At 47.0% G+C, this 12,900-nt stretch overlaps 1 protein-coding gene across 1 annotated transcript; it reads right to left on the bottom strand.

The window, feature by feature from the left end:
* Window positions 1–3,862: 3,862 nt before the first annotated feature.
* LOC138072478 (melanoma-associated antigen B2-like) lies at window positions 3,863–5,492 on the bottom strand. Its single transcript, XM_068963521.1, has 4 exons — window positions 5,276–5,492; window positions 4,500–5,209; window positions 4,223–4,399; window positions 3,863–4,135 (listed from the first exon to the last, which is right to left on the bottom strand). The coding sequence occupies exons 1-4, from the start codon at window positions 5,490–5,492 to the stop codon at window positions 3,863–3,865; spliced, it is 1,377 nt and encodes a 458-aa protein (XP_068819622.1).
* Between the last annotated feature and the right edge of the window lie 7,408 nt (window positions 5,493–12,900).

Genomic DNA, 12,900 nt, shown 5'->3' with positions numbered 1-12,900 from the left:
CCATAGCCTTGACTAGACAGATCTTTGTTGGCAAAGTAATGTCAAAAAATTAAAAAAAAGTAATGGCAACCCACTTCAAAATTCTTCCCTGGAAAATCTCATGGACAGAGGGGCCTCATGGGCTACAGTCCATGGTGTCACAAAAGTGTCAGACATGACTTAGCAATTCAATAATAACAAAAAGGTGTGATATAAAGAAGTTAGGGAGAGTGCTGACAGCCATGCCCTGATCTTCTAGAACTGACATCAAAGGATAGGGCATGACTCTCTTTTGTCCCCTCTATTCAACGATGGATGGACCCCTCAGTCTCCACTCAGGCTCCACAATTTGAATTTTGGTGGGGCCTGGGGAATCCCCTCCTTCTTGAACTCCTCATAGTAAGACCAATACCTCCCTGTGAGCCTGGAGGAAGAAATAAGGGTGGCCTTAACTAGCCATGCCTGCCAATAGTCTCATAAGGATGAAAGCTCTGGAAGCTGGTTGAGGATGACAGATGGTTCCTCTCAGGGTCCCAAATCAGGGTCTCAAATTTGACTCTCAGCCAAGCCCAAGATTCCCCCTTGTTAACATGGGACCCAAAACCCTAACTTTCCTGCTACTCCTCAGTCAGAACTGAACAGCCCCTTGGCCTGACAACTTTGCCTGGGGCCTTGTAGCCTGACAGTAGGGAGGATTCTGTGTGGACATCCTGGTATATGTATTCTCACATTCTTTATCATCTTCAATCTGACTTGGAAATAACCTGGAAATGCTCCCTGAATTGCCTTAACGCTTCTCCAATCAGGCCCCCAATTCCCTGAGATTCTCAAGGTAGGTGGAATTTGTCTCACGGGCCACCCAGTCTGTGGTCTTCCAAGGCTAACAGTAGTGGAAGGAATATGTTCTGCCCCCACTGTTTTGAGGCAGGTGGTCTTTCAGTCTTCAGGGTCCTCACCTTGACTTCTGGCACAAGCTGAAAATCATCTTTCTACGGAGCTTTGGCTGCTCCCTTTGATCAGGATGAGGTTCCTTACCTCCATGTGATCCTCTGGGAGGAAGTGAGTAGGACTCACCATGTCACCAGGCCTAGTGGCACAGTCTAAGGCCTAACAGGGACAGTGCCCTCTGTAGCCCCCTTCTTTCTGGGAGGGATCCTTCGCTGTCGGTCTGTATCATCAGTTGATTCCTGTTAGGAACTGGGTACCCTTGCTCAGCTGATACAGGCTCCCTCCATTAGCCCAAGGACTTTAAGGTGCTGAAGCCATTCGCCTTCAGAAAATAAGGGATAAACCTAGTCTGAAAGCCCTGCCTGTTCCCTCCTAGGGCTCATTACATTTGCAGGACTGTCTAAGAATTTATCTGTAATGGGGTAGCTGGCTGCCACACTCCTCATACAGGACTGTGCAAATGTCATGTCTGGGATTTCCACTCTCTGATGAAGAGCCAGCTTATAAATCAATGTCCACATCTCCTTGACACCCTCCAGGCAGAAGTCAGGGGGCCCTTTAGCTGGCCAGCACTTACCTATGTTTCCCAGGGCTAACTGGAGAGGAGGGAGTAAGTGTAGCCTTGTCAGCTGGGGTTGCGGGGCTTCCATATCCACACTCTGGGTCTTCAATCTGCACCCTTCCTGGGGCTCTATTCTCTGCTGATCTGAGGCTGAGGACTCTGCTGATTCCCAATGTCCCCACCTTCCTGGGACCTGAGCTGAAAGCATTAACCACAGCAGCCTGGATTTTTCTGGACTTTATGGGCTTGCCAATGAGGACAGGTCTTTATGGGTTGCTACTGTTGTGGCTGGGTCTTTCTATCACCCTCATTCACGTTAATCACCGTCAATTCCTCACTCCTATCCAACCTCAGAACTCTGCCCCAACACCAAGTTTCTTAGGTCTCTGAGAAGCCTGAAGAATAAGCAAGGCTATGCTTTGCCTAACAGTTCTGAGATCCTCTGTGTCTGAGAGCAGTCGGGAATGCTGTTCCAGTGACCACTCCCTCCTTTTCTGGTGTGTTGCTCTCCTCAACCCTCCTACATGGGGTCCTCATCTTGCTTTCTGTGTCTTGGATTAAAGGCCTTTGGGGAAATTCCACGTCTCTACAAACTCTTCAGCTATGTTTGCTCTGCAGTGCTACAGAGAATGGGTCCCTGTCCTAGGAGTGATGGGAGATGGAGAAGCTATAGCCCAAGGCAGGAGTCCCAGGACAGGTGGTCACCCATTAGGGAAAAAAAAAGTACATCAATCTATCTCCTCATCTGCCAGGTGAAGATTCTCATGTTATTTCTGATAGATATACTTTCTGCCACCAAGAGACTGTAAGCATGATATGGAGAGCCCTTGGTCTTCAGAGGTTATCTAATAGGGCCAACGCACATGCTTATACTGGCACCAAATATTGTCTCACTAATCTGCGAGAAATGAATAAGGGATATGTATTTTTGGTTAAATATATTTGGTATTCTTACTGCTCTGGCTACACATTCTGATCCAAGAGCTTGAGCACAAGGGCATTCTTTTTTATCACCTACAACAAATTTTGAAGTATTAAGGAAAACCCTGAAATAAATGATACAGGGTGGGGAGTTTCCTGGTGGTCCAGGGACTAGGACTCCAGGCTCCCAATGCAGGGGGCCCAGGTTTGATCTCTGGTCAGGGAAGTAGACCCCACGTGCTGCAACTAAGAGCCAGCACAGCCAAATAAATAAGAAAAAGGAAATGAAATATCAAATGTTAAAAGTACTTGTTAAAAAAAAAAAAAGATAAGGGGTGGGGGGTGGAAATAGTATGAGTGCTACAGTAGTTTATAGAGCAGAAGTCTAGTCCCAACTCTGTCATTTACCAGCCTGAAGTACTTCAGCAAAAATCAAACACTATCTCTATGAGCCTTGGGCTCTACATCATGAACTGTGTTTGATAGGCCCTGTCTTGTTGGACTGGTGGAATATATGTATTTACAGAAAGCATCTGTCATGGTGCTTGACTCTACTGAGACATTAGGGGCAATGGCAGTTATTACTATGATTATCTTGACCTCAGATAATTAGCTGGGATTACATCAGCTGGTATTTTTTTTCTTTTTTTGCATCTAAGAGATAGCAGGTACTATGCAGCATTCTAACTGAAGGGAAAAAAAAATACCCAACCTCCTGAATCTAGCAAAAATTCTTCCTAGCAATGAAAACAAAGTAATATGCTGTTTCCAACCCCACTTTACCCTTTTTTCTTTTTCTTCTTGAGGTAGAGAGCATCTCAGCCTCTTCCATAGAATGACAGCTTCTCTGAGAGACTATAATTGAATGGGAAGAGGCTGAGACATTTTTGACTAAATATCACCAGTATAAGCATGAAGACTTCTTAAAAGCAGATGCTCAATTAATGTTTGTGTAAAAGAAGAACCACGAATAAATCATTTGCAATAATTTATAATCTCAAACATTCTTGAAAAACATAAGCATATTCAGGTATATAACTTTTATCTTTACAAAAAGGGAGACTAAACAGAGAGGAAAGTAAACCAAAAACTGACTAGCTTTCAGCTATATCTCAATTTATGTATCAATGTTCTGAGCCTCTCTTAGCGTGGTGTCTTTCACATTTCTAAGCAGATTCTCATCCTAAAGTGATGTTATTCTCACCCTGGATCACAAAGGTGATGTGAGGATTTCCAATATTTGAGAAAACAAAATGTTTGTTTCTAAATTTGACAAACAGCAAACTGTGTGTGACCCATGTTATTCATATGCTTATATCATGAATCTAAATGACCTTTCTGTTGAAATATTTTAAGAACTGAAAATTGGGGGAAATAATGTCAACAAGTTACTGATGCGTATCAGGAACACAGATTGACAGGCTTCTCCACGCACAAAGTGAACAACGGGCTTCAGACCACACTAGGGGCGAGATGAGCGGCTGGATTTGGCCCTGGGGCGCGCAGTGGCCAAAGCTGAAGGCCCAGCAGCAGCTGAGGGTGCAGTGCCAGGCCAGGCTGAAGCAGAAGGGCCAGAAGCGGCTGAGGCAGCAATGCCAGGCTTGGTCGAAGCAGAAGGGCCAGCAGCGGCTGAGGCAGCACTGCCAGGCCTGGCTGAAGCAGAAGGGCCAGCAGCGGCTGAAGCAGCAATGCCAGGCTTGGTCGAAGCAGAAGGGCCAGCAGCAGCTGAGGCAGCAATGCCAGGCTTGGTCGAAGCAGAAGGGCCAGCAGCGGCTGAGGCAGCAATGCCAGGCTTGGTCGAAGCAGAAGGGCCAGCAGCGGCTGAGGCAGCACTGCCAGGCCTGGCTGAAGCAGAAGGGCCAGCAGCGGCTGAGGCAGCAATGCCAGGCTTGGTCGAAGCAGAAGGGCAAGCAGCGGCTGAGGCAGCAATGCCAGGCTTGGTCGAAGCAGAAGGGCCAGCAGCGGCTGAGGCAGCACTGCCAGGCCTGGCTGAAGCAGAAGGGCCAGCAGCGGCTGAGGCATCAGTGCCAGGCCTGGTTGAGGCAGAAGGGCCAGCCCTGGCTGCACCTCTGTCTCCGGTGCTCTCTACCTCCTCTCTCCAAGCCTCCTCATACTGTGGCAGGAAGGCTGTATGACCGGAATCCTTGACCTTGGCCAAAAACTGCAGGACTTTCATCTTGCTGGTTTCTGTGAGCAATTTAGGACCCCACAGGAACTCATAGCGAGGGGGATCACTGCTGGGCACCTGGCGGTACTCCAGATACCCTTCCTGCACCAGATCTTCTGTGATGAGCTTCCTGGGCTCTCCAAAGATGAAGTGACTTCTCCCATCATAGATGCCCAGCATATTCAGGAACTTCCAGATCTTCTCCTCAGGGGCGTGGTTGCCATTCAGGTAGATGACACCCAGCAGAGGCATCAGAAGACCATTCTTCGGCAGCCCCCAGTCACCTCTCATAGACTCACTGTCGCTGAGATCTAGGTTGCTCACCAGGGTATAGCAGTGACTGTTGGGCCTGACTTCCTTCAGCACCAGGCCAAACACCAGCTCCATGCGCTCAGAGGCCCGGCTAAGGATCTCAGGGAATTGCTCCCTGTACCTTCTAGTGACTGCCTTCAGCATTTCAGACCTCTTAATGAGCGCCCTCATCGTATACTTACACAGCATGTACTGCACCAACATCTCTGCCTTCCAGGTCAGAAGATCTGTAGGAGAGCTCTCAGCAGCAGCTGAGGCCTGGGAGGAATTTTCCCCTTCCTGAACTTGGCCCTCAGCACCTATACCAGATCTCGAGCGTGCTGCGTGCCCGACACCAGATCTTGAGCGTGCTGCGCGCCCGACACCAGATCTTTTGCACATAGTACCCGCAGCAGCACTGGTGGTGCCTTGGGCTCCCTGAGGCCCCTTGGAGGTGCCAGCAGCAGACGAGCTTGAGGGACCGCTCTCTGAATCAGGAGGCGAGGAGGAGGTGGTCTCTTCTGCCCCAGATGTGGTAGCCTGATCATGAAGACCCTGGGTCTCAGCTCGGGCCTGGCGATGTTTCTCACGAGCACGGTGCTTACTCTTCTGCCCACGAGGCATGATGGCTGTGGTCAGGGACCACAGGCACGAGTCTGGGCCAATAGACAGGAAGTTGGGGAACCTAGAGGATGGAGAATGAGCTGACATGAGCACCTTAAAACAGGGAGAGTCTGCATTGGCTTAATCAAAGGCCGCCTCTGCAGGTGTCCTTGAGGACACTGCCCTAGGAACCCACAAGGCTCCTGTTGTCCTGCTTAGCCTTTCCCCACACAATCCCACAGAGGAAGAATAGAGGCCGTACTTTTCCTCTGCGACCTCTCAGCCCTGCTTTGGATTCACTCAGGTGCCAGCAGGTGCCAGCAGTGGGGTTTTCTAAGTTCTACTTCAGTGTTATCACGTCAAGTCCTGGCGGAGCCTTGGCACCCTTCCCTCTGCTACACTGATGCCGACACTTTAGGCCTCCCCATGATCCAGAGATAAGTGAAGGAATGCCTCAGTCCACCTCCCTGCCAGGAGATAGACAACCAGTGCTGAGAGCTCATTAGGGTCTTTTCTACCCTGAGTTCACTGGGATCATCATGCAAGGTCCTTACCTCGGCTCCTTAAAACATTGGGCACCATTATCCATTTGCGGGCTGCTGTCTGCACCTTCAGACTAGACATTTCCCCTCCCGCAGACTTTGTATAACACAGTAAAGAAGGTGCTGAGCCTCACAGCCCTTCCCTGAGATTTCCTGGGCTGAAATCTGAGGGCTGGCATGGGTGCACTGATTACTCACTCCGGTTCCTTATTGAGCTCCTGGTAGAGAAGCTCAACTTTCTCCTGAAGTGACGACTGCTTGATACTAAAAGCCAGTCACTCTGTGTCCCAAAAGCAGGAAGTGAAGATGACCTTATCTTACCAAACACGGTCTCCTGAGGACAAAATCTGGTACAGGCAGATTGATGTCCCTGTGGACCCTCAAAAGATCCCAATTCAAGGTCTAAAATATTCTTTTGTTTCTGTTTTCTCCTATATGTCTTTTTGGAAATAAATTTATTTTTTACAATATTACATTATTAATTTATAATATTGTACCAGTTTCTGCCACACATCTGTATGAATCAGCCATAGGTTTATCTTATGTCTCCTCCATCTTGAAACTCCCTCCCACGTCACACCCCTCTTAAGTTATCACAGAACACTGGCTTTAAGATTCCTGGTCATAAAACTAATTCCCACTGGTTATCTATTTTCCATATGGTTATATGTACCTTTTCAATGTTAATCTCTCAATCTGCCCCTCCCTCTCCTTCCCCTACTGTGTCCACGAGTGTGTTCTCTAGGCCTGCATCTCCAGGCTGCCCTGCAAATAGGTTCATCAGTACCATCTTTCTGGATTCCATATATATGCATTAATATATGATATTGGCTTTCCTCTTTCAGACTTAACTCACTCTGCATAAAAAAAAACTAGGAATAAAACTATCACATGAGCAAACAATGCCACTACTGGGCATATATCCTGAGGAAACGGTAATGGAAACAGACACCTGTACTCATGTTCACTGCAGCAGTCTTTACCATGGCCAGAACACAGAAGCACCCAAGGCCTACATTTGACTCATGACAGGGTGGAAGATTTCTCCCTCTGCTGACCACTCCATTCAGACCAAGACCCTTACTTCCCCATTAGCCCACAGTGGGATTCAACATGTATCCTTGAGGTCTCCCAGGGACGAAGACAGGGAGATGTGGTCCGAATGACGTGGTGTGGAACATCCACAGCCCCCCAACGTTCTCACCATCCACCAGGAAACTGCAAACCCTCCCTTGCCAACCTGTGGCTGCCCTCACTGACCTGGTCTCTCACTTTCCTGAGATGTCCCGGGAAGTGTCATGTCAAAACGCCTGATTCTCCCAGTCCTGAAAATAGGACTGGCGCTTTATGTGGCTCCATTTCTTATGGGAGGAGCCCCCATCCTTACTAGCGTCACAGCCATTAATATTGTTGAGGACTAGGTCCCTTTGTTGACCTGGGTCTGTTCCATTAGAGCAAAGCTCTCACTTCCCCAAAACCAGCTCCAGGGAAACACCAGGGGGCACGACAGTTGGCCAGCTCTACCCGGGGCCTCCTAGAGCCCAGTATAGCGGGGCCGCTCAGACTGGCCCCCTTGCAGTGTCGAAGTCTGCTCATCAGCCCTCAGGGCCCTCCTCTAGGACCTAGAGCTTCTCCGGGGGTAGAATCCGGGCCTACCCCCCACAGACCAACGCCTTAGCCTGAGAAACTCTAGCGCACATTCAGCCGATAGCGCTGAGGGACTCATAAGAGCCATATCACAGGGGTAGGATGTGGATGGGTCACTTTTATTGCTGGGAGGGTTGGGAAAGTCCCTTCAGCTCCATTCAGGTCCTCACCTTGGTTCCGGACGAGTCCTGGACACTAAGTCTCCGCCAAACGGTCGCCGCAGCTCCCAGCCCATCCATTCGCTTTCAAAGCGGAAGTTGAGGGGAGCTGCGTAGGGTCCTACGTGGGATCTCCCAGGGATGACGGCAGGGGCAGCGTGCTACCGGAACCCTGGTAGCTCAATATTCATCCATCCTCGCATCCTCCTTGTGCAGTGTATCAGAGCCCAGGATGCCTCCTTGTATGAACCTAAGTCTTCCAGCTCCCAGACAAAGCCCTCGCCTTCCCAAGTCCCCAGTGGTGGGATGTCAGCTCTGCTCTAAGCATCTCTGCTTGTCAGGTGGGTTGCCACTCTGTGAGCCTCCTTCGTTGGGGGAGAGATCCTCCCACTAGAACTGATGGTCCTCACCTTAAGTCCTGTTAGGGTCAACACACCCCCATCTGCAGATCTCGGTTCTGATCGGGCTAGAGGAGACTCAGCCCTCCCTAATATCACACAGGTTGAAGGAGGGGATCACTCAGAAGTAGCTTTGGGGGCTTCACAGAGCTAAGAATTTACAGAATTCTGTTTGGCTCCCTCTGCAGGCGTCCCCGTTAACACTCAGCATCACATGTGAGGTCCTCCTTGGACTCAGGTCCCTCCCTCTGCGAAACTGCGGCTGATTGTATTAGACAGAGGTCTCACTTCGCTAAGACTGTCTAGACTGAAATCAACCTGACATCTGTGCCCAGGGCTTCCTGGGGTCCACAGCATCAGTGATTTTCCAGGGCCTCCTTTTGTGTATAGTGTGTGTATAGTGTGTATAGTGTATAGTGTGTGTATAGTGTATAGTGTGCGTATAGTGTGTATAGAGTATAGTGTGTGTATAGTGTGTATAGTGGTTATAGTGTATAGTGTGTGTATAGTGTGTATAGTGTATAGTGTGTATAGTGTGTATAGTGTATAGTGTGTGTATAGTGTGTATAGTGTATAGTGTGTGTATAGTGTGTATAGTGTATAGTGTGTGTATAGTGTGTATAGAGTATTTTGTGTGTATAGTGTGTATAGTGTATAGTGTGTGTATAGTGTGTATAGTGTATAGTGTGTATAGTGTGTATAGTTTATAGTGTGTCAATAGTGTGTATAGTGTATAGTGTGTCTATAGTGTGTCTATAGTGTGTGTATAATGTGTGTATAGTGTATAGTGTGTGTATAGTGTGTGTAGTGTATCGTGTGTGTATAGTGTGTGTAGTGTATAGTGTATAGTGTGTGTATAGTGTGTGTATAGTGTATAGTGTGTGTATAGTGTGTATAGAGTATAGTGTGTGTATAGTGTGTATAGTGTGTATAGTGTATAGTGTGTGTATAGTGTGTATAGTGTATAGTGTGTATAGTGTGTATAGTGTATAGTGTGTCTATAGTGTGTGTATAGTGTGTGTATAGTGTGTAGAGTGTGTGTATAGTGTGTATAGTGTATAGTGTGTGTATAGTGTGTATAGTGTATAGTGTGTGTATAGTGTGTATAGTGTATAGTGTGTGTATAGTTGTATAGTGTATAGTGTGTGTATAGTGTGTATAGTGTATAGTGTGTCTATAGTGTGTGTATAGTGTGTGTATAGTGTATAGTGTGTGTATAGTGTGTGTAGTGTATCATGTGTGTATAGTGTGTGTAGTGTATAGTGTATAGTGTGTGTATAGTGTGTGTATAGTGTGTGTATAGTGTATAGTGTGTGTGTAGTGTGTGTATAGTGTGTATAGTGTATAGTGTCCACTTTCAGGTCCTCACGATGACACATGATGAACCCTGTAACTCCACTCTCTGCTTTATGAAGCTTTTTCTCTTCCATCAAGGTCCTAGTCTCCTGAGAATTCCAAGTTGGAAGTCAGGATGATCCTCATGTGATCCTAGTCCATCAGGGCCTCTGAGACTAGACAGTGGGGATGCAACTTGAGTCCTTCCGATTCCTCTTGCTTAACATCCTCACTACATCTACCACAGCCTGGGACTGCTCCTTCTACTGATCTAAGATTCCTCTTCTTAGGCTTTGGGGGACCGCTATATTCAGGGGTGATTGTCTCCTCAGTCCTCCTTCATGGAGGTTCCCATATCAGCTTCTGTCCCTGGATTAAAGGCTTCCTGGGGAATGCATATTCCTACAAACAGTGAGCAGTTACCCTCTAGCAAATCTTGGAGAAAATGGGTCTCAGTCCCAAAAGTGATGTAAGATTAGGAAAATGCAGTAGAAATTAAGGAACTTAGCACAGATGTTATGATGACAAAGAGATCTAGGTGATATATTCCTGCTCTTCAGCCACATTTAGGTTGTGTGCTTAATCGCTCAGTCATGTCCCACTGTTTGTGACGCCATGTACTGTAGTCCACCAGGCTCCTCTGTCCATGCAGATTCTCCAGGCAAGAATACTGAAGTGTGTTTCATGCCCTCCACCAGGGATTCTGCCCAACCCAGAGATCGAACCCAGGTCTCCCGTATTGCAGGCGCATTCTTTACCATCTGAGTCACCAGACTTAGGGTAGTTCTAAAATATTTACTCTCGGCACCTCCCTGTTGGTCCAGTGGTTTTGCGCTCCCAATGCAGGGTCCTAGGTTTGATCCCTAGTCAGGCAACTTGATCCCACATACCACAACTAAAACTCTCATATCCGACAACTAAGAGTTCTCGTGCCACAACTAAAATCTCACATTCCATAACTAAAGAGCCTGCATGTGGCAACAAAGATTCCAAGTGTCACAACTAAGACCCAGAGCAGTCAAAAAATAAGTAGAAATAACTATTTTTAGTTGAAACAAAGAAAATGTTTACTGTCTACATAGAAGGTCAGCGCCAGATAATCTTGTAAGCCCTCGATCACTTGAGGCTGTCTGAATTTGCACCTGCAGATGATCATATGCTTACTGAGCAGTGTCTCCTGCTCTCCTTTATTCACACCTCTTTATTATTTTGGAGTTTGTATTGCCTTGGCTAGGTGTTCCATCCCAGTGTTTTCATCACAGAGTCCTTCTTTCTGTCACTCAAGATACATTTTGGAGTGCTAGAAGACAGTGAATTAACTGACTCATGAGCACCTCAGGCCGGGACAAGGGGAAGGCTGCACGCTGTGCACAAATTCAGACCAGTGCTCCAGTCCCAGCTCTGGCTCTTATCAGTTGTGTCGACTTGGGTCCATCCCCAACTCGGGGAGCCTCAGGTGAAGTGGCTTTGGTAGGGCTAGTGGCATGGCGCTAAAGCACCTGGCACAGTGCCTGGACCACACTGAGACTTTACACAATATCTGTTTTTCCTATGATTATGATTCTTTTCATCCTGGAGGATACCACCGACCCTGATGAAGTTCTTAAATCCAGGAGATGGCAGAGAATCTGTGGCATTCTTGGACATGGAACACCAAATCAGTCCAAAATGCTCTTTAGAAAGAATCCTTCATTTCCACTACTAAATCATATTTTGAGTGTGGAGGTAGTATTTTAACTGAACGAAATTCCAAGAATCTAAATTTGATTCCAAGACTAATTTTGTCTTCCTTCCCGGCTGCTCTTTCATCTGAACAACTCCTAGAGACTTCCTTAGTGGTCCAGGGGCTAAGACTCTGCACTCCCAATGCAGGAGGCCTGGGTTCCACCGCTGATCAGGGAACTAGGTCCCAAATGGCACAGCTTTGCCGCAACTAATAGTTCACACGCCACAACTAAAGATCGTATATGCCACAACTGAAACATTCCCCAAGCCGCAACTAAAGAACTCTCAGGCTGCAAGGAAGATCAAGGATCCTGTGTGCCAAAGACAAGACCAAGCATAGCCAAATAAATAAGTAACTAAATAAAATAAGCCCCTATCTTCATCAATTTCACCGTCACCGAAACTATACTCACCTCACAGACTTTGGTGGAATTATCAACATAGGCAAAAACGCTGAATGGAATGCCCTTTCAATAAAATGAGCTGTTTCCATGACTCACAGCAAAGAGTGTCAGCCCACTGGCTTCTGAGTTTCCGGTTTCATTCTACTATTACTTTTTTCACAGAAGCTCCTTGGAGATGATGTGCATGAAACATCTCGGTTGTGCACTGTGTTCACGGGCACTGGGACAGGAGCACAGGGCACATTCCACCCCCATCCCAGGCGGGATTTCTCTCTCGTCTACTCATGTTGCTCTTTAATCACCCAGTCGTGTCTGACCCTTTTCTACCCCATGCACTGAACAGACTGCCCTGTCCATGGGACTCTCCAGGCAAAAATACTGGACTGGGTAGCCATTTCCTCCTTCAGGGGATCTTCCTGACCCAGGGATTGAACCCACGTCTCCTGCAGTGGCAGGCGGGTTCTTTAGCACCGAGCTGCTTGGGATCTTGATAATTGAAAAGGAATTGTTCAGGGTAGTTTTCCATTCCAGGCTTAAGTCTCTCATCTTTGAGACCCACCATCTGAGGGTCTGGCCTCTATTTAGTGTTTCCACAGCCTCCCCGGTGAGCTCGCCATGTAGCCTAACTTAAAACTACCTTCCACCGCCAGACTTTTATTGCCCTAAAGTCTCCAAGTACCTTGCCTCAGTGTATTTACACTAGACTCCTCATGAGGAAGCCCTCAATCCTCTCACCTCCTTACACCTTATTTTTATTGGGCCCCTAGATCTCAGGTCACCAGCTACTTTATATGAAGGCTGCTCTTAGACTCTAGAATTCTATAAGAAGGGGTTGAGTTTAGTTTTCTTAGCATCCTCAAAACCACCCAGAAGCCTTCCAAAGAGAAGATGCTAAGTTCATATTTGAACAACTATCGTGCAAGTGTGCAAGAAAGCAATATTACTGGGATTTCACTTCTTCCACATTCTTAAATAACCTAAGCCAATCCAGGTAAATAAACTTCAATTTTATAAAGAAAGACTAAAACAAATAAACCAAGAAGTGAATACCTCTTAAGATTTTTTTCGGTATCTGATAATCACACAGACTTCACTGTGGAAAAATTCCCATTCTCACAAAAACATCCATATTCCAATATCATGTTGTCTTATTCCAAATGATAAGAAATGATTCATGGATTTCATTCTGTGCTATGTACTATGAAAATTCTTATTTTTCA

This window comes from Capricornis sumatraensis, unplaced genomic scaffold, assembly GCF_032405125.1.
Source record: "Capricornis sumatraensis isolate serow.1 unplaced genomic scaffold, serow.2 scaffold52, whole genome shotgun sequence".
Classification (NCBI taxonomy): domain Eukaryota; kingdom Metazoa; phylum Chordata; class Mammalia; order Artiodactyla; family Bovidae; genus Capricornis; species Capricornis sumatraensis.
The sequence above is the reverse complement of the archived record's forward strand: the minus strand, read 5'-3'. Positions and strand labels throughout refer to the sequence as shown.

Coding starts and splice junctions, on each gene's coding strand:
- LOC138072478 (XM_068963521.1), bottom strand. CDS start 5,492: ATGCCTCGTGGGCAGAAGAGTAAGCACCGTGCTCGTGAGAAACATCGC. Junction 5,210..5,275: donor CACCACCAGTGCTGCTGCGG/GTACTATGTGCA, acceptor TCGGGCACGCAG/CACGCTCGAGATCTGGTATA. Junction 4,400..4,499: donor AGGAGGCTTGGAGAGAGGAG/GTAGAGAGCACC, acceptor CTTCTGCTTCAG/CCAGGCCTGGCAGTGCTGCC.